Below are 21,211 nucleotides of genomic sequence, written 5' to 3' on the forward strand. Positions count from 1 at the left end.
GGGCACTGATGAAATCTTCCATCCGATTAAGTCATCATCCAGGCGGCGCTGAAGAAGTCTTCCATCCAGACGATGTCATCATCCAAGCAGCGTCTTCAATCTTCATCCATCCGGAGCTGAGCGAAGCCATCTTCAGGCGAGCCGACGCGGAGCTATCCTCTTCTTCCCGACGACTACCGATGAATGGATATTCCTTTAAGGGATGTCATCCAAGATGGCGTCCCTTCAATTCCGATTGGCTGATAGGATTCTATCAGCCAATCGGAATTAAGGTAGGAAAAATCTGATTGGCTGATTGAATCAGCCAATCAGATTGAAGTTCAATCCGATCGGCTGATCCAATCAGCCAATCAGATTGAGCTCGCATTCTATTGGCTGTTCCGCTTCCCGACATTGCCGCCACTAAATAAACTTATTAACCCCTAAACCTCTGGCCTCTCACAACACCACCACTAACTAAACATATTAACCCCTAAACCGTCAGCCCCCCACATCGGAAAAAACTAAATTAAGCTATTAACCCCTAAACCTAAAAACCCCTTAATTTTAAATTAAAATTACAACATCCCTATCTTAATATAAATTAAAACTTACCTGTAGAATTAAAAGAAACAATTTTTAAACTGCTAATTAATCTACCCTAACTATTATACTAAAATTAAATTAAACTACCAATTAAATAAACTAAATTACATATTAAAAAAACCTAACCCTACTAAAATTATTTAAATATACTATTAAACATTATTAAACGAATTACATTACAAAAACAAACAAACACTAAGTTACAAAAAACAAACAAACACTAACTCTAAAAAATAAATTGGTAGTTTAATTTAATTTTAGTTTAATAGTTAGGGTAGGTTAATTAATAGTTTAAAATTAGTTTATTTTAATTCTACATTTAAGTTTTAAAGTATTTGAAGATAGGGATGTTGTAATTTTAATTTAAAGTTAAGGGGTTGTTAGGTTTAGGGGTTAATATCTTAATTTAGTTTTTTGTGATGTGGGGGCTGACGGTTTAGGGGTTAATAGGTTTAGTTAGTGGTGGTGATGTGGGAGGCCAGAGATTTAAGGGTTAATAAGTTTATTTAGGTTGCGGCAATGTTGGAGAGCGATGGATTAGGGGTTAATACGTTTATTTAGTTTGCAGCGATGTCGGGGAGTGACGGGTTAGGGACTAATAACTTTATTTAGGTTGCGGCGATGTCGGGGAGCGGCGGGTTAGGGGTTAATAACTTTATTTAGGTTGCGGCGATGTCGGGGAGCAGCGGGATAGGGGTTAAACATGTTAGTATTTTGGTGGCGTTTAGTGACATGTTAAAAATAAAGTTGGGAAAAACACGAATTGCAGCGTCATCGATAACTGTTAGTTAACAACAGTCCGATGCTCATCGCCCCGTACTTGGTGTGTGTGTTTTTGACAGCTTTTTTTTATAAATATGGAGACAGTATTGAGATCTGCAGCCGCGATGTTTGGCGATGTTAGGCGAGCGTATTGACACCCGCGAATACATATCCCCCATAGTGTCAGGGGTATGCATATATAACATTGTGGTATCCAGATATAACATTGTGGTATGCAGATATAACATTCCAAGAGTTGGATAATACTAACAGCTCTATGTGTTACTGACTTTGATGTTTAAACACTTTTATACTTTTTGCTATTTTCACATAATTGAGTGAGTGTGTTCCTATGTTTTATATATATATACATAAAGTTTGTGCAGCATATATATATTTAAAAAATACTCCGAGCAATATTGTTTTAGTGTGGAGTTGACAGGGTGAGCAGGATATGAGGGAGAGGGGGCTGAGAGAATGAGCAAGGAAAGCTATGGGCTTGATTTATCAATCATTTGGAGAATTCTCCTTCTGTTCTCCTATCAGTTCATATTAAGAAGGCAATTTTTTGCAGCATTAAGATATATGTTAAAAATATGTGATAATATGTGGTCTTATGTGTTTGGAGGTGCGCCAATACCTGTTTTTGTCTTATATTTATTTAGGTCATTTTGGCAGCACTCCCACAATATGAGCATGAAAACATAAAACAATATATGTTTTTGTTAGATGTGCTTAACCAAAACCCCCCTGTTGTATTACTTTAAGGGAGTCTGACCTAATCCCTTTGGTTTAAAGCACTCCACTCTGTTCAGGTGTGTTCCAGACAATGCTATTTTACTTTGTGTATATAAAGCCAGGCAGCCTCATTCTATGCAGTCTTGATTTGAGGTATAGTATTATAATGTTGGAATCCTACTTTAGCATATTAGAATTGCATGATTCAGCCCAGTAAGGCTAATTTGATAGTGTTAGGACCAGTCTATTTTGGGACACCTTGTAAGTGGTGACTGGCTGAGCAGAATATGGCCTTATTGTGTGACTAAGATCCCATCTTTATTTAAAAATTAAGAAATATTAAGAAGGCAATTTTTTGCAGCATTAAGATATATGTTAAAAATATGTGATAATATGTGGTCTTATGTGTTTGGAGGTGCGCCAATACCTGTTTTTGTCTTATATTTATTTAGGTCATTTTGGCAGCACTCCCACAATATGAGCATGAAAACATAAAACAATATATGTGTTTGTTAGATGTGCTTAACCAAAAACCCCCTGTTGTACTCCTATCAGTTCTCCTCAGCTCTCCTTTAGAGAAGCGCATCTGTGCGCGCAAGTTTATAAAACTTGGAAAGGGGTAATATTTATTTGTAATGTGTTACACAGAGAGAATGCCTGGCTCCTAGGGTGGTCTACATCAAGGCATGACCACCATATATGCAGGTCAGAGTCTGCCCCTTCACGCTATATCTGAGACAGACATCGTGGGTTAAAGTGCCCCCTCAAGAGAATTTTGAAGTAAATATTGAGTAAATTAGCACAGTGTAATGCCTTCTTAGTGCTAGATTACGAGCAGAGCGCTAACAAGTGGAAAGTAATTGCGTTCACTCGAGCCCGACTGCATTTAAAGCATGTCATATACATTTAAAAGTACAGCTACACTCCTAACAACACCATCTAATAAAAATTATTTTAAAAAAAAATTCAATAAAAAATTACAAGGGCTCAATGATATGAGGTTTCAGGTGTTAGAAAAAAAAGCAGGCAAAGGGCTTTAACATAGAGATACATACATATAATGTCAATATATATGTTTATATGTGTGTACATAGGTATTTATGTATTTATATATGTATATATGTATGTACAAAAATATATACACATATAAACACATAAATACATATGTACACACAACTCTTTGCCGTCAAGCAGCTAAAAACATGTAAAAGCATGATTATGCAATATTCATCCTATATAATAAAAGTCCAGGTATGTTTGTCCAAAGCTGTCATGCGCAGTAGAGACTGCGTGAGGACAAACATACCTGGCCATAACGAAGGATCAGTTAGTGAGGATCAGACAGCAGAGAGGGTGGACAGGAGCGGGTGTGGCAGGGGATATGGCCAAGCGGGAGCGAATGTTGCAGGGGCATGACTGGGCATTGTGGGGGCGTGACAAAGAGTGGCAAGAGAAGGGCCGGGCGGGTGGGACCACTGCACTGCAGGAAATGGCCCGTGTACACAGCCTGTAGGACTAGTATTTTTTAAAGTGTTTAACTGTTTTTGTACTGTAAATATTTCACATTCCAATGTTCTTCAAATTGGGGAATATATTATAGTTATTTTAAAATACATAAACCTATATATATATATATATATATATATATATATCTGGAAAAGAAGAGGTGAAGAAGCGCACAAGAAAGGCACCCCTAGTGAAGCCTGTAGACACAGTTGCTCAAATACTAAGATGCAATGTAAACCACTCACGTGATTAAACCTCAATTTGTATGAGGTATCAATCGGACCCGGATTATAGATGTTTCCTCCTTGAATGTTCCTTTTCTGTTCGCCACCAGTGATCCCTGTATTCCCGGGCTGTGCAGAAGTCGTCTCAGAGCTCTTTAATGCTGCAGTGTGGATCTACATCCACTGCAGCACTCAGGGACAGGGGTAGGGGCAGAACAAAAGGGGAGTGCAAATATATGTGTACAAACAGTATATTTATTGGTGCAGATAGTAGACAAATATTTACATATCAAACATAAAAAGTCACAAGTATTATCAGTGACTGATAAAATGCAGCACTAATCGGTATGACAACAGTCTAACAAAGAGATCTGTCTGACTACCGTTACTTAGCTGCTGTGTGGTTAAATGAAATAGCAAACCCTCTCTCAGCTCGATATCAGCTTACCCCCGACCACACAACCAGGTGTGTGATACGGAGGGCTGGGGTATATCGGCGTTACAGAGAAACGGGTGATGAGTGTGGCGGGGGGCGGAGCCTTATGCGTTTCGCAACGCTATTGGTTGCTTCGTCAGACCATTTACTATCATTCTTGTGGAGGCTGTGCGATATAGATTTTTCAATAAACTTAACAAAATTACCTTTTAGCCCAAATTGTTCTAATGAAAATAAAAGATGATCATGATAAACTGAGTCAAAAGCCTTTTCGGCGTCTATAGCCAAAATTGCCAAGTCTGAAATACCTCCCTCCTCTGGACGATCAGCATCCATATCATTCGAAAAGTAATCCAAGGTGAGCAGGAGTTCCCTTATTATGGCCGCAGAGTTCCTATTCTTCATAAAACCAGCCTGATCTGGGCTAATAATCAAAGGAAGAAGAGATTGGAGTCTCTGGGCGAGAATCGTAGTCAACAATTTATAATCGGTGTTCATCAAAGCTATGGGTCTATATGATTCCACCATTCTTGCATCTTTGCCCTTTTTTAAAATTAAAGACGTGTATGAAGCTGTAAAATTAGATGAGGGTTCATTTCCCTCTATATATATATAATTAAATAAAGAAGTTAAATCAGGTATTACAGTGGAGGGTATCATTTTGTAGAACTCATTAGGTATTCCGTCCGGGCCGGGCGCTTTGTTATATGCCAAATTTTTAATTGCCTTTGCAACTTCTATTTCCGTAATGGGGGATTCAAGTTCCTCAATTAAACTAGGTGTTAATGATGGAAAAGAGATTTCTCCCCAAAATTTCTGACGCACTGTGAAGTCAGACATCCTGGGGGAGTATATTCCCTTATAATAATCATAAAAAATTTGAACAAGATCCTTAGAGGAACTAAACATATGTCCCTCTTTTTCTAGGGAGTCTATTAGCTGAGAACCTAAGTCCTGCCTTACCAGTCTAGCCAAAAGTTTTCCAGTCTTGTTCCCATATTTGTAAAGTTTTGCAGAAAACCGGACATCCTGCTGAGTAGATTTATAAATTAGAAATGAATCTCTCTCTTCTAATGCAGTAATATATTTAACCCATTTCTGAGACGTCTTTTCTAATAGGTATGAGTTATAAGCATTTGTAACTGCACGAAGGAGTTCATTTTCGCGTTTTTTAAATTTCTTGGTACGCCTAATGGTGTATGCCAGGATTTCCCCCCTCAGCACTGCTTTAGCAGTTTCCCAGAACAAAGAAGGACGAGCTCTAGCCTCCGCATTGAACAAGGCAAAGTCCAGAAACTTAGTTTCGAGGAAGCCTCTAAATCCAGAATCAGCAGACAAATATTTAGGAAAAAAAAACTGAGTATTTGTATGTGAAAGGCCAGTCGTATAAATCTCGAAGCATATTGGAGCATGATCAGATACCACAATAGGCAAAATTTGAGCTGATACTTTGTGTTTACAAAGTCTTTCATCAACCAAAAATAAATCAATCCGTGACAATGACTTATGTGCCTTTGAGAGACATGTAAAATCACGTGTATCCGGGTTCAATATCCTCCAAATATCCTTGACTCTTAAATTAGAAAAAATCCTGGAGAACAACTTTGCCTCAAGATTATCTCTTTTAGTTTTTTTGACTAATGGCTGCTGTCTCATTCTATCAATTGGGTATTGAGGAGCCATATTAAAGTCACCAGCTAATATTAAAAAACCCTCTGCACATGTCATAAGCCTGGCCTGAAGTGTATCCCAAAATGAGAGATTAAAAACATTTGGAGCATATACATTACATAAAGTATACAAAACATTAGCAACCTTAATTTTCAGTATGATATATCTCCCCTCCTCATCTGATTCACTCTGTATTATCTCATATTTGAGTTTTTTACCCAGAAGAATAGCAACTCCGCCTTTTCGGCTAGAACTAGATGAAAAAAAGACCTCCTTAACCCAAGAAGATTTTAGTTTAAGAATTTCTTGAGTCTTTAAATGGGTTTCTTGTAGAAAAGCAATAGCAGTACCTATTTTCTTCAAATAAGAAATTATCGTTTTTCTCTTAATAGGAGAAGTTAGCCCTCCTATGTTCCATGAGGTAAATTTAATCCCAGTCATTATAGTAGGTATCTATGTTCAGGAAGGGAAAATGGTGAGGGAAAAAAAAAAAAAAAAAACACCCAGACAAACAAAAAAAAGAAAACCCCAAAACATACGACTAATCCACCTGAGCCGTCTGTTGCCCATTTGCTGAAAAGGGCCCATCTTAGAAGAAGAAAAATATCAGATCTATTCTGATTTTTACCAAGGAGGAAAAACTAAATAGTTTGTCACCTCAACTGCTCAGGTGTGCAGTTTTTGGTGAAAAAAGATTCTGCCGTAAGGGCAGAATCAAAAAAATGCAAAGTGTTGTTGCACACAAGTCGCAACCTGGCAGGATGTAAAATTGTCGCTCGCAGCCCCTGCCGTATGAACTTAGTACATACCGGAGCCAACTGCCTTCTTTTTGAGGCAGTTTCAGCTGCATAGTCCTGAAATAATAGGATTTTTGTACCTTCCAGTAATATGGGTTGATTTTTACGAAAGGCTTGTAAAAATGTAATCTTGTCCTGGTAATTCAGGAATTTAGCTATGATTGGCCTTGGCCTCATATTTTCTTTAGATAAAGGTGATGGTCCTAGCCTGTGTACCCTTTCTATAACTGGCTGAGTTTGAGGTATATTCAACAATGCTGGTAATGTTTGTGTTATAAATTTATTTAAATCCTCAAACTGCTTCCCTTCAGGTACCCCTATTACTTTTAGGTTATTGCACCTAGCGCGATTTTCCAAGTCTTCTACTTTATTTTGCAATTTAGCAAGGGCTGAGGAAGTGGCTTCTAATTTACTGTTTTGAGCTAGAGTGAGATCTTCTAAGTCAGAGACTCTTTGTTCAACTTCAGAGAATCTTTCCGAAAATTGTTTGACTTCTGTAGCTAGCTGCGCAATATCTTGTTTGATTTCTATTCTAAGTAAATCAAACTTGGGTGCAAGAGCAGAAGAGATATTTAAGACTAGAGACTGTGTATCAGTAGAATCAAGTAAATTTGACGATTCTTGGGTTACCAATTGTGGCTCGCCCACAGGCTCTGTATTAAGTCTATGTTTTTTATCCCTCTGTCTAGCCGACATGACTGAAGGTGATGTGCGAGACTGTGTATATAGAAATGTATCCATAAAATAATGGGAGTGAATTGTGGGGGAGAGAAAAAAGAAGAAAGAGGCAAGCTAATCTACTGAAGAAGGAAGGGAGGTGTGAAGGATATGTGAGAAAGAAAGGTGCGCACTTTTTTTGGTATTGTTTAAGTTTATCTTCCCCTCTAAAAGGAGAGAGAAAAAATAAAAAATAACCGTGAACTAAGTGAGTCAGGTTCAGTCATGCTGGTGACAAGATAAGATATATCATAAGACAGAAAAGGGCTCCTACTTTGGAGCCAGCAACTTTCTAACCTTTAAGAAGGTCCTCAATAGTAATTAATATACCGTTTTAAATTTTGAGCTAAGAACAGAAAAAACAGTGTTTAACAACTCAAGCCTCCTAGTCCGAGGCCACCAGATCAATATTTTATAATTTTAGAAACAATCAGCTTTTAAGGTACTTTTAAACTAGTTGATACTCAGATTGTTTTCCCTGTGTGTGTCTAACACACAAGATTACTTGTAGGCTATTAACACACCTCTAAACTATGTATAATTCATTTCTATGAAACCAATACTCATGGTATATTTTAACACAACTTGATGTAACTTTGAAACTTAAGCAAAGCTATATAGAGTAATCCAATATTATAATACATTTGCTGTGGGTCTGAGAGAGAAACAAAAGAAACCCCCAGTCAATTAGTAACAGTCTAAATGGTTCAGGAAATATGATAATACAATGTTTCACATCTTGCTGCTACACATTAACAACATACAGTTTCAAGGAGAAATATATACCAGTTAGAAACTAGGGGATTCTAGTTTTTAAATTATCATAAATGCCAACTAGAGAGAACAAACCTAGCACGGTTAGGTGTTATAGAGCGCTTGCAGGCAAATAGCCGTTATTTATATCAGGGTCAGGCCAACTATCGTAGCTTATAGGTTATGTACATTAATAACAATGGGAAAACCCCAACAAAGGGAAAAAAGAACAAATAATAAGGGTCCAGTACTGAGCCAAGTCATTCCAGAGTAGAGGCAGCTAATAGAGAAAACATAACTGCGAGTTTTATCCCAAGAGTTCTACGTTACCCAGAGTATATAGACTAAGTTTTGAGCAGGGAACAACCAGCGATCATCAGCCTCAGCCCCCCCTCACGCAGCATCGGTGGGAAGGGGAGCGTCTTCCAAGTCGAGGAAACAGCGGGTGCCGGGAAACAAATCAGCAGGCTGTGACACAAAGATATCAATATCCTCGCCTCTTGCGTTTTTTCAAAAAAGCAGGTCAGCTATTCTCAAGGATATGACTCATATGCTGCTACAATCACACCACCAGCCGACAACGATATCGTTCCTGAGTCTCGTCACCTTGGGTAGAGACAGAAGAAAGTGGGCAGAGGCGGGAGGGAAGGCAGCCACAACTACCGCTCCAGCAGCTCCACGTTATCCTCCCCGGAACCAACACTGCACCAGGGATCGACCCGTCTCCTCCAGCAGTGGCCCCCCCTCGCGCAGCACCGGTGGGAGGGGGAATGCCACTTCAGCACAGGAGAGCAAAAAACAGCGGGCTACACCGTCCGCGCCCACTGCTCCAGCCGCAATGCCGGTGTGAGGTACAGGTAACTCCTGCTCCAACTCCTGGGTATTCAATTAGGCTGTACACAGGAGACAGGTAAGTTCTCACAGTCCACACGACTTGGAATAAGTGCAGTGCCTCTCACCTCCGTCCTCCGTTTCAAGTTATTCAGCAGTAATAAGGAATTTGACTTGCCTGTTGATTTAGCTGAGCACTTTTTCTTGGGTTACCCCGGCTTAATAGGGAGACTGTGTGGCAACAACCGTTTTTTTTTGTTTTTTTTTTAAGGGTGTTAATTTTGATATAGCAATAAGTCCTTTTTCAGGGCTGCTACCTGCAGCTATTTAGTGCAATGTCAAGGCACTATAGAGTTTCCAGCAGCGATGATATTCAGCAATACAAGCCACCCTAAACTAGAGGGTTTTAGGCGCGGTTCCACACCAACAGCTTGTAGGTAGGAGAGATCAGAGCAGGTGCAGCACCTGATCACACACCTGTGCTCCTCCTCCGGAAACCTCCTCCATAAATGTATTTTAAATGACTTGTTATACCAACTGCAGAGTATAAAATATTTGAGAAATTGCATTTTCGGGTTTATTTGTGTATCTGAAGTAGCTGGTTTTGTGCTTTGAAACCACAGCCTATTACAATGGGTTGAGTTTCAGGTAATATCAGATCTCATTAGACATGTGCATGGCGAAAAAATTCGGTTCGGATCGATTCGGATTTTTTCGAATTTCGGTTCGGAGCGATTCGAATTCGGAAAAATTTGAATCAATTCGGTTCGGATTTGTTTCGGATTCATTCGGATTCGAATAAATTCGGTTCGGATTTGTTTAGGATTCATTCGGATTCGAATAAATTCGGCTGGATTCGGTTCGATACGGTTCGGAAATTCGGAATTTCGGTAAGTGTTAGGTGGGATTAGACTAGTATTATGTACTGTACATTAGGTATAACCCATAGCAGAGTGATATAACCTAATATACTGTACAATACTAGTGTAATCCATGGCCATCTGAATCTACCGAATAAATCCGAATAAATCCGAAGTTATTCGGATTTATTCGGTAGATTCGGCACTATTTTAATTCGGAGATTTGGTTCGATCCGAATCTCCGAATTTGCAGAATTTTCCGAATTTCCGAATCGAACCGAACCGAATCGCACATGTCTAGATCTCATTATGTTATCACTTTTATGTACACAGACTTGTTTCCTTATCTTATATTTGTCTGGAACACCAAAGCTCAATACATAGAGAGAACAATGGAAAATTATCATTTTATTACTTAACTATCATGCCCCCCACTGAGGGTGTAATCTCTTCTGCTGGCTGTGTTTACTTAGGCTTGTCAATAGCGTATACGCCAGTATCAAAACTTTCAGTATAGGTTGGGAAACCACAAGCTAAATCAGCTATTTCAAATGCTGAAATATGAGTAAAGGAGCTACTTGCAACCAATTTAATACACTCTAGCAGGTAAAAAGGATCATTGGGAATAATTTAAAGGGGAGAAAGTTTTTGGGTGAACTGTCCCTTTAATGTCAGAGTATGGAAGATAATGTTTAACCCCTTCAGCCAGATGGACATAACATTACATCACAAAAACACTGGGTGTAAAGGACTCTAGTGACATAATGGTACGTCCTTCCATTTTGGCCACTTCACAGGGAATTCACAGCAGTTCCTCACCTGCTGTCAGCCCCAGAACTCGCTTCACAACTGAGGATGTTTGGCGGGAGCCCAGGGCAGTCATGTGATCACTGTGATAGCGAATCATAGTGATCACATGGTTACTGTTATTAAAGTGAAACAAATGAAAAAATGTGTGCTGAGCTATTTTGCCTGTATTTCAACTGCTGATAGGACATTCTGGGGTAAAATTAAATGTTATTTTCCTTTAGAGAATTTTAGTTTTAAACAAATGTCTTAAGTGCACAAGGATTAAATACAAATCCAAAGCTGTGCTCATGTACTTAAGACAAAGGAGGATACAGCTTCTGAGCAAATAAGGAGCAGGCATAGATGCATACGCTCCATCCATTGGCCATATCTTCAATTTGACCTGAATGGGGTTGTTCCAGGAGTGCCATTTTGATTATGCGTTTAACCCTTGAGAAAAGCAAGAAATACCAGAACATTTTATTTTTAAAGTAGGATGTCACTTTAAATATAATTTAGTATGGTGAAAGAGATATGAAACTCACATTTTCACATGGGATCATTTGTTGAAAGGCATTCCTAGGTATGCTCAAGAGCAGCAATGCACTCTGGGAGCTAACCCAATGTGCTCAGCTAGCTCCTAGTAGTGTATTGCTGCTCCTTCAACAATGGATAACAAGAGGATTAAGCAAATTAAATAAAAGAAGTAATTTGGAAAGCTGTTCAAAATGATATGCTCGCCTCTGTCTCAGACATGAAAGATACATTTTGGGTCTCATGTTCGTTGAAGATTTAGCTGCTGTCCTTAGAAAATAGCGGACAAATACATTTTTGTTAAATTCTAAATAACAAAATGAAAAACGCTTTTTTTTGTGATAAATGATTCATCCTAAAATTAATTTTTGGTTTGTCTAAAAAATAAATTGAAATTTGAACAGCAGGTGGCGCTGCTGCTTAATATTGTGCTCAGTAAACCATTATCACATCATTGAAACATACTGTGAAACAGTGAGAAACATGGAAATCGCTCTTTGCATTTCCTCTTCAGTATTAGGATACTATATCTGATTGTTTTAGTCATTTCTCATCATCAGGTTTTAGTTTTTAAGTTAACAAGCAAGATCCTCATAACTTCTTTAACCAAATACTGTGTTAAATACCTCTAAATGGTGGATTTACAGACAATTACTTTTTTAATCAGCAAGTTTAAAGCTGCATTTCCATGCTTATTATGCATTTTTTTATATGAATCATATAAAATTCTTACGCATTACCTCATTAACCTGTAAATTACTTACAATTGTTATAGCTGAATAAATGTGCTGAAATAGATACCAATACTAAAAAATATAATGTATTAAATGAGTTAATTGGTATTATTATTAATAATTATTAATAATAATAATACAAATATATTATGCTTTTTTTATAAGAAGGAGAGACTTTATAATTAAGAGTAAAGTGGATTAATTAACTCAAAAAAATTAACAATGTTTACACAGCAATCATGTAGGTTCATATAAGGTTATTGCAGAAATCCCATTGCCTTTTTAAATGACATAATATGAAGTTTAGGTCCTACAGAATGGTTTTACATTGGTATGACTCATGTTAATGGAAAGGTTAAAGAAGATTTTTTTTTTTTTCAAGAAATATATCCCACTTAAATTAGTTTAGACAGCATGACATCAGAGAGTAATTAAATTGGTTTTTGTTGGAATTCCGCTTTCAATTCCTGAGTTCAGGTTTGTAAAAGATTTCTGAGCACCTGCAAGACTCTGTGTGTGAAATATTTTCACTGGAAAGGATTCAAATCTTAAAAAAAAAAAAAAAAAAAAAAAAAAAAAAGGTTTTACACAGAGGCAACATTACGACATTCTTCCTTCTTGGAAAAAAAAAAAACTCTCAGATTTAAACAAGACTCCTTCAAGTATTGAGACAGTTTTGCAGAAGAAAAGAGAAGGTCTACTTTGCCTTCTAGGAGCAAGTACTTTTCAACTGTTCTCTGAAGGAAGTAGATAAGGTCTGAATACATACATGTTCATTTTCACTATGGGACTGGATACAAACATTAGGCAAAGAGATTTGAAGAGTACAATAAGAAGCAATCTATTTCTGCTGGCTCATAATTTCAATTTATTTCATGTTGTCTTATGCCAATTTGGTGGAACCTTTGTCTTTTTTGTCTTTGGTGATGTTCAAAGAAAGATCAGAGGATGAAAATACTGAGATATATCCCTTTATTGCTTTGGTATCTAACTTGGGACTACCTGGATTTATTCCCTCCTGTACTGGGGCATCCTGAACAAGTGCAAAGTCATTCAGGAACTAAAATAGGAATTTCTGTAGGAACAGAAAAAGAGAAAATCCTACTGCCAAAAGTCAATACATCCAGGGCTGGTAATCCTAATCATGGAGGCAGCACTTCAAAGACTAGGACCAAGGGCACCAGTATTGCAGCAAAAGTCATTTTACCTAAAAATGAAGATTCAAAGAAACCAGATTCAAAAAGGGTTAGTCTAGATACAAAGAATGGGAACTCTGAAATAAAACATTTTGGGGTCAAAGTTGGAAACCCAAGAGTGTTACAAATTAACAGCAAGGCCTCCAGTAAACTTATTAATATTCATTCCGATTCTACTGGTTTTAAAACCAAAAAGACTACAAATCCACTCATTGAAAAAGAACAAAAAGACACTTTTAAGCACCCCCTTATCACTCCTCATGAGTATATGCTGTCCTTGTACCGCACACTGTCAGATACTGAAAGGAAAGGGGTTAATGGAAGTCTGAAACTCGAGGCGGGATTAGCTAATACTATCACCAGCTTTATAGATAAGGGTCAAGGTAAGATATATATTTTTTTTAATTTGCAATGTCAGAAAAAAGTAAAGAAAATTAATTAAATGGATTAGATCTCAACATTTGCCATCCATGTTTTTAATATTTGTTTTACCTGCTTTCCCTGCAATTAACCACTGAAAAATGTGTTGTTTTTCCATTGCCTCTAGAGAGGCTGGGGTGCATTTTGCAGAGTCAAGTAATTTAAACCCTGAAACAAGCCACAGGGTGATTGCTTGATCAGTCCAGGATATATATATCTGTCCACAAGATGCCACAGCAAGATAAAATAAGATAAACATACTCAGGAGGCTTTTCAAGAAGTATATCCTTGGACTGTAAAGCAATGCACAATTTGGCAAAACAAAAACAGTTTGAAATATATATATATATATATGTGTGTGTATATATGCGTGTATATATATATATATATATATATATATATATATATATATATATATATATATATATATATACAGTATATATACACTATATATATATATATATATATATATATATGTATATATATATATATATAGAATGTCTTGGGAAACTTACTTTGTGTGTGGTTTTAATATAAGTAAATGGAAAAACGTATTGGTTTTTATGTATTTTTCTTCTCTTATTTTCTTCACATACGTTATTTGATCAATATTGGCACAGTGGATATAAATGTTACTAAATCTTGCAAGATATTGTGATTTGTGAAGCAAATCTTTTAATACTGCAAGATGTAGACGTCTAGGCAAACACTCCCAGTTCAAGCTTTCTGCTGCCCACAGAAACAATGGACTTGATGCATTAAAGCTTGTTTTAAAAAGCAACTGCTTCTGCAAGATCAATGGGTCTGAATTAGTTTTTGCAGAAATTAATAAAGGTTAAAGAACAGTTAACTCAAAATGTAGCATGTTTTATTGTGATTTTTTTACCCAGTTTTACTGTAATTTCCTTTGCCTCCAGAGAGATGCAGCAGTGCATTCTGTGGGATTAATAAGGCTAACTATCCTGCTTGCTGCCCAGTGATTGCTTAATATGTGCAGGAGATCATTTATCTCTCTCTTTCTCTCTCTCTTTCTCTGAGAGAGAGAGAGAGAGAGAGAAAAAGAGAGAGAAGTTAAGCAACACAGTAGAGGTTTTTTGAAGGAATTTGTCATTGGATTCAGAAACAATGCAAATGTTACTAAGTCAAAATTACATGTTTTAAATGTTTTTAAATAACTTTTTTTGTATGTATATTTTCTATTATGCTGCAATTAATTTCTGATGCATAAATTAAAAATATACTTTAATGTCCCCTTATATAAGATCTATAGCTTAATTAGGCGGTGTTCTCCCTATTGCACTTTTTTCCAATTAAAAAAAAAGACGGCGTTATTGGCTTAATACCATTTTTTTCTCAGTAAACATTACAGATATATGTACAAGATAAAGAAGCTTGAACTGTTTTATTAAAATATACTATGTCAGCATTGTCATGAGTGAAAATTCAAACAGAATTTTGTTTCTCATAAAAAAATAATTTTTCTAGGTTTTCAAAAAAAATATATATATAGAATTATGAACATTAGCAATGAATAATAAACAAACTCTTCCATTTTTAACGGATTAATGAATATGTATTATTATGTTAGTTCTGAAATTTAGAATATGGGTAATTTATTTGATATTCTAACATAAAACTGTATTCATATTTAAAAAATAGTTTAAAAGAACTCAACTATTTCATATACAGCACTAAATCAGTTTTAGGGTAAATGAAGAAACATGCTTGGACAATATTTCAGAAGTGATTCTCATTTATTTGTCATTACAAGCAGCCATAGACCAGAGATCTAACCATCTTTTATTTAATGAGCCTTTGTTTTGTTTTTTTGTTTTTTTTGGGGGGGTTAACTTTATATTTTTAAGATATTTTGAATGGCAAGAAATGTTTTTACTTGTCAGATGTCATTGATGCAAGAAAACATATATTAAAAAAATAATAATAAAAATAGTATTCCCAGTTAGAATTAAGAATTTCATAGTTATTCACCACAGGAAGTGCAATATTATAGTTTGACAGAAATCCACTTGAATTTCAAGTGAAAATAAACAAGTGGGTTGCTTCTCTAATGTTACATATTCTCATACCAAAGAAAATAATCTTTGAGAGAGAAATAAAACATTGTTCTGAGTACTAATAATTTGCAGTATAATCTTCTACTGTATAACTTCCATCTTTGTGCAATTTCCTACTGTTTCTTTAATGACAGAAACAAGTGAATAATGTTCTGCTGGGTAATATTATGTTTAATATTATAGTGCTTTATATTAAGGGCAATTTGTCCATGGGAGTTTTCAGATATTAGCAGTCATGCTTTTAATTATAACCAATTTATATACTTCACTAACATGTGAAACCTGTAAAAACACAAATTAAAGGCACTTTCAGCAAAGTATGGCATAATATATATAATAAACACCTGAATCTAATAAAGCATCCAGTCTCAGTTTCCTAGAAAGTACTAAATCATTTGAATTGCTTCATGATATAAGTCCTTAATCAAAGACACATAAACAAGGGAACAAATTCTGTGAAATGCTTGCTTCAGTTGATGAAGTGATTTGTGCACATGTAGTAGCTAGAACCTTTCTATGTTTAACTGCAGAGTTGACATTTACTAATAAAAGTATAAGTAATTAAGGAAGAGTTTGTAGACCTGCTAATTAGGAATATATATATATATATATATATATATATATACACGCACACACAAAAAAAAATAATATATATATATATATATCCAAAAAATGAGAGCACTCACCAGGACTTAACACTTTAAAGCAATCACAGCTTTATTTTAACAAAGTGACGTTTCGAGGATTCTAACCTCGTCCTCAGACTTTACAATTGTGTACATACCTCAATTCTTTTAAACCCTCCACCGACTATCACCGCGATACCGGAAGTCACCCGGCGTCCTGTGCGCAAAACCGCGCATGTCCAGAGCGTCGGCATGGCAACCGGCCGCGGTGTACACTAAAAACAAAAATGTGAATACAAATGGTTACAATACAGAGCTATTCAAATGTTGCAATATTGTCAATGCACTTAACATCCTAACAATGCGTACTATTATCTATTTCAAATAGATAATAGTACGCATTGTTAGGATGTTAAGTGCATTGACAATATTGCAACATTTGAATAGCTCTGTATTGTAACCATTTGTATTCACATTTTTGTTTTTAGTGTACACCGCGGCCGGTTGCCATGCCGACGCTCTGGACATGCGCGGTTTTGCGCACAGGACGCTGGGTGACTTCCGGTATCGCGGTGATAGTCAGTGGAGGGTTTAAAAGAATTGAGGTATGTACACAATTGTAAAGTCTGAGGACGAGGTTAGAATCCTCGAAACGTCACTTTGTTAAAATAAAGCTGTGATTGCTTTAAAGTGTTAAGTCCTGGTGAGTGCTCTCATTTTTTGGATATTTGTGAAGGCACACTGTGGCATTGGATGCACCCTGGGCGGTTGTACAGTGGAGTGAGTGCAGAGTTCATTTGGAATTTTATATATATATATATATATATATATATATATATATATATATATATATATATCTTGTGTAAATGCTACGCACCCTGCAGGCTGTTAAAGTTTGATGTGAGAGTGAGAGTATATACATTCAACTTCATAGATACAGTATGTACTCTCACATGAAACTTCAACAGCTAGCAGGGTGTATAGCAAAGCATTATTACATTATAGCAGTCAAGGCAAAGTGGGTTTCCAAATGTTTTAAGGATTTCTCCCCTAATTTCACTTTTGATACTCTCTATCTCTTTTTACACATACATTATTATTATTTATTATTATTATCGGTTATTTGTAGAGCGCCAACAGATTCCGCAGCGCTAACATGCACACACATAATTGATTTTTAGTTATTAATATCAGAACATAATAAACACCTGCATTGCAGAGTAACAGTAATTAATTAATAGATGAGCTTGTCGGAGATAAAAAATGGATCAAATACCACAAATGCAACTAAATGTAATGTTTGATCGATTCAGTATACTACTTAGTTGTTAAATTATTGTTTAAACACAGGAGTAATATACAAGTTTACAATGTCAGGACTAAATTTACAGATGTTAAAGGGACAGTCAAGTCCAAAAAAAACTTTCATGTTTCAAATAGGGCATGTCATTTTAAACAACTTTCCAATTTACTTTTATCACCAAATTTTGCTTTGTTCTCTTGGTATTCTTAGTTGAAAGCTAAACCTAGGAGGTTCATATGCTAATTTCTTAGACCTTGAAGGCCGCCTCTAATCTAAATGCATTTTGATAGTTTTTCACCACTAGAGGGCATTAGTTCACAAGTTTCATATAGATAACATTGAGCTCATGCACGTGAATTTACCATGGAGACAGCTCTGATTGGCTAAAATGCAAGACTGTCAAAAGAACTGAAATAAGGGGGCAGTCTGCTGAGGCTTAGATATAAGGTAATTACAGAGGTAAAATGTGTATAATTATAACTGTGTTGGTTATACAGAACTGGGGAATTGGTAATTAAGGGATTATCTATCTTTTAAAACAACAACAATTCTGGTGTTGTCTGTCCCTTTAAATAAAATTTGAAGTGTCTTTGATATTTGTATATTTTGTAAATAGGACCCACTAACAGGCCATATTTTTAGGATATCTGTAGTACAGCAGAGGTGATATATATAACTTGTTCTCATCCTAAAAATCTGGCCTATTATTGCATCCATACAAGTGGAATTGGAAAAGGCTGGTGTAGTCTCTTTGTTTTATTTTCTGAATTTATATATATTTTTCCTTTATTTTAGATGAACGAATGACGGTGTCAAGGCGACAAAAATATATTTTTGACATAAGCGCCTTAGAAAAAGATGGCTTATTGGGTGCAGAGTTGCGCATTCTAAGGAAAAGACCCACTGATGCTAAATCACATGTCCCTGGAAAACTTTCACAGATAAAATTATACAATTGTCCAGCAAACAAAAAACCAGCTACACTTCTGGATTCTCATTCTATCCACAACATTGACACTCCAAAATGGGAAGTGTTTGATATCTGGAAACTTTTTAAAAATTTTAAAAACTTTGCACAGTTGTGCTTTGAGTTAGAATTGTTGGACAAGGGGAAGCCCTCTGATTTAAGAAGTGTGGGATTTAATAGAACTGGAAGACCGACCAATGAGAAAGCTATTTTTCTTGTCTTTGGAAGAACAAAGAAACGGGACTTGTTTTTTAACGAGATTAAAGCTAGGTCTGGTCAAGATGATAAAACTGTCTATGAATATTTATTCAACCAGAGAAGGAAGAGACGTGCACCTCTTTCAACAAGGCAAGGGAAGAGGCCAAACAAGAATTTAAAGGCAAGATGTAGCAAAAAACCTCTTCATGTTAACTTCAAGGACATGGGTTGGGATGATTGGATTATAGCCCCTTTGGAATATGAAGCATATCATTGTGAAGGCCTTTGTGAATTTCCCCTGAGATCTCATTTAGAACCCACAAATCATGCCGTGATCCAGACATTGATGAACTCCATGGATCCAGAGACAACTCCACCAACATGTTGTGTTCCTACTAGACTGAGCCCTATAAGTATTCTATATATTGACTCTGCTAACAATGTTGTCTACAAACAATATGAAGACATGGTAGTGGAGTCTTGTGGTTGCAGGTAGCAACTTCAAGATAAGAAATACATCTTTTAAGTCATCAATATAAGAGAAAGAGTCTAAAATCATATTGTACAGGAAATGAAAAAAAAAAAATTGAGATGTAATTCTTGAAACCATGAATTTATATCAGATTACATTTATGAAGAAACTTTATATGAAAAACTTTTACAAAAGATTAACATAACCTTAACAGATGCAGCAATAGGTTGTAGTAAATAACAAAATAATCTGTTCTAGTAAAAAAAATAAAAAAATAACCTAGTAGTAAATATGTTACTAGATACATTGATAGTCCCCTAAAATTATTAAATGTTTGTAAAATATACAGATATGTTTTATATGGTTGATTTGGAAGTTGTATTTAAGAAGTTAATGTCTAAGAAACTGGGTTTTATGCAATACTTATTGTAATCAATACACAGAGATGTGTTTTTATACTTTTGAAAGCTTTGTAAATTTGCTTATTAATGATAGTTATCTGTTATTGCTCAACATTGCTAATTAGTGAATGGTGAAAATTCATTTAATAGAATGATAAAAACAAAATAAATTATTGTTAACTGCTTCTCAATATATTTAATTCTCAGTTTTATTGAGCAACCAGAGCATTATTATGATCATAACAAAAATATAGCATTTGGAAAAGAAAAGAAAGCAAACTCAAAACTGCACACTCACAGAATGTATTTTTGGCTTTTTTTCCCCTACTTCTCATCTATCAGCAACATTATCATTTCTTATCTTTCAAGACTTATAATCTCAAACCTCACTGATCTGATTCACCAAATGCAAAAGGATAAATTGACCCCATGAGATTTATCTCCATGCCATATTTAAACACAATAATGGTATTCTCTATAGATCTGGCCACATATGTTCATATACCATAACTCAATTTTCAAATGTAAATATCTTTATTCATTGGAATACTATAAAATGGCAGCCAAAATTGTTCAGCCATAACAAAGTTATGGACATTTGAAAATCAGCATTTGGCATGAAACGCTCAGTCGAACTTAAATTATGCCGGAAAAGAGCAAACTTTAAAGGCTCATTAATGTAAGAAAGTAAACTTCCCTTTATTGATAGAGTAGCTTACGTTTTGACCAAACACCATATAACAGTTTATTAACTAACCAGAGAAGGTTAAAATATATATAAAATCAACTTACCCTTCAACTACCTACCTAGCTTATGAGTGTATGAGAAGTCGGTGGCATGCACTGGGCGTGCTGTAACAGTTCATAGTCTGCCATATTCATTTCTTGACCGGTGGACAACGGACATTTCAGTTTATTCATGTTTAGGATTATGTAGACATAAGTAGACTTCTAAGCTATCTATGCCATTAAAGAGAACATTTTATGTGGTGAAATGAAAAACTTTGAAATATTTTTCCATTATTTATTTTGTCTCCTTTTCCTGTAGATTGAATTTTGAAAATCCAGGACATTCCAATTCCTTTTAGTGCAGATTGCTATATTCCATACACCCATTGTTTGCATACAATAATGAAACATTTACAGTTATTTTTAATTGGCCTAATGCAGAGAATGTTAGATAAAGCAAATCTAATTTACAACATGGTGGTGCGTATTGCTTTATGCTCACTAAAACTTTACACTTATTTCTTAAAAATGTCAACAAATATATATTTTTTTTAAAACTGTTCATTATTCTCAAGCTAGTCTTAGATTTGAATACACCATTCTATCTACTATTTATTTAGGGCTAGATTACAGTTGGAGAATAAAATAACATTTACACAAAGTCGTAAATTGTGCAGGCGAAATTTGCTATTGCAAACTTTAAACATGGTGTTTTGGTGTGGAATTACAAGTTGAAAGTAGAAAAATCACTTGCTTGCACCATTTATGGTTTAGTGTATATTATCATAAGGGGATTTTCACGCTACACTACTTACATGTTCAAAGGCCTGCTTAGTGTGTGACATCACTAATTGAGGGGATAAGAAAACGCTTTTTAAATTAAAACA

At 35.7% G+C, this 21,211-nt stretch overlaps 1 protein-coding gene across 1 annotated transcript; it reads left to right on the top strand.

Moving 5' to 3' along the window:
• Positions 1 to 12,632: 12,632 nt before the first annotated feature.
• On the top strand, positions 12,633 to 19,788 carry GDF5 (growth differentiation factor 5). Its single transcript, XM_053693504.1, has 2 exons — positions 12,633 to 13,516; positions 18,353 to 19,788. The coding sequence occupies exons 1-2, from the start codon at positions 12,886 to 12,888 to the stop codon at positions 19,216 to 19,218; spliced, it is 1,497 nt and encodes a 498-aa protein (XP_053549479.1). The 5' UTR covers positions 12,633 to 12,885; the 3' UTR covers positions 19,219 to 19,788.
• The last annotated feature ends 1,423 nt before the right edge of the window (positions 19,789 to 21,211 follow it).

This window comes from Bombina bombina, chromosome 1, assembly GCF_027579735.1.
Source record: "Bombina bombina isolate aBomBom1 chromosome 1, aBomBom1.pri, whole genome shotgun sequence".
Taxonomy (NCBI): Eukaryota; Metazoa; Chordata; class Amphibia; order Anura; family Bombinatoridae; genus Bombina; species Bombina bombina.

What these genes read in the sequence shown, in the direction of transcription:
- GDF5 (XM_053693504.1), top strand. Translation starts at nt 12,886, where the DNA reads ATGAAAATACTGAGATATATCCCTTTATTGCTTTGGTATCTAACTTGG. An exon ending in CTTTATAGATAAGGGTCAAG is followed by an intron (nt 13,517 to 18,352) that starts GTAAGATATATA and finishes CCTTTATTTTAG; the next exon opens with ATGAACGAATGACGGTGTCA.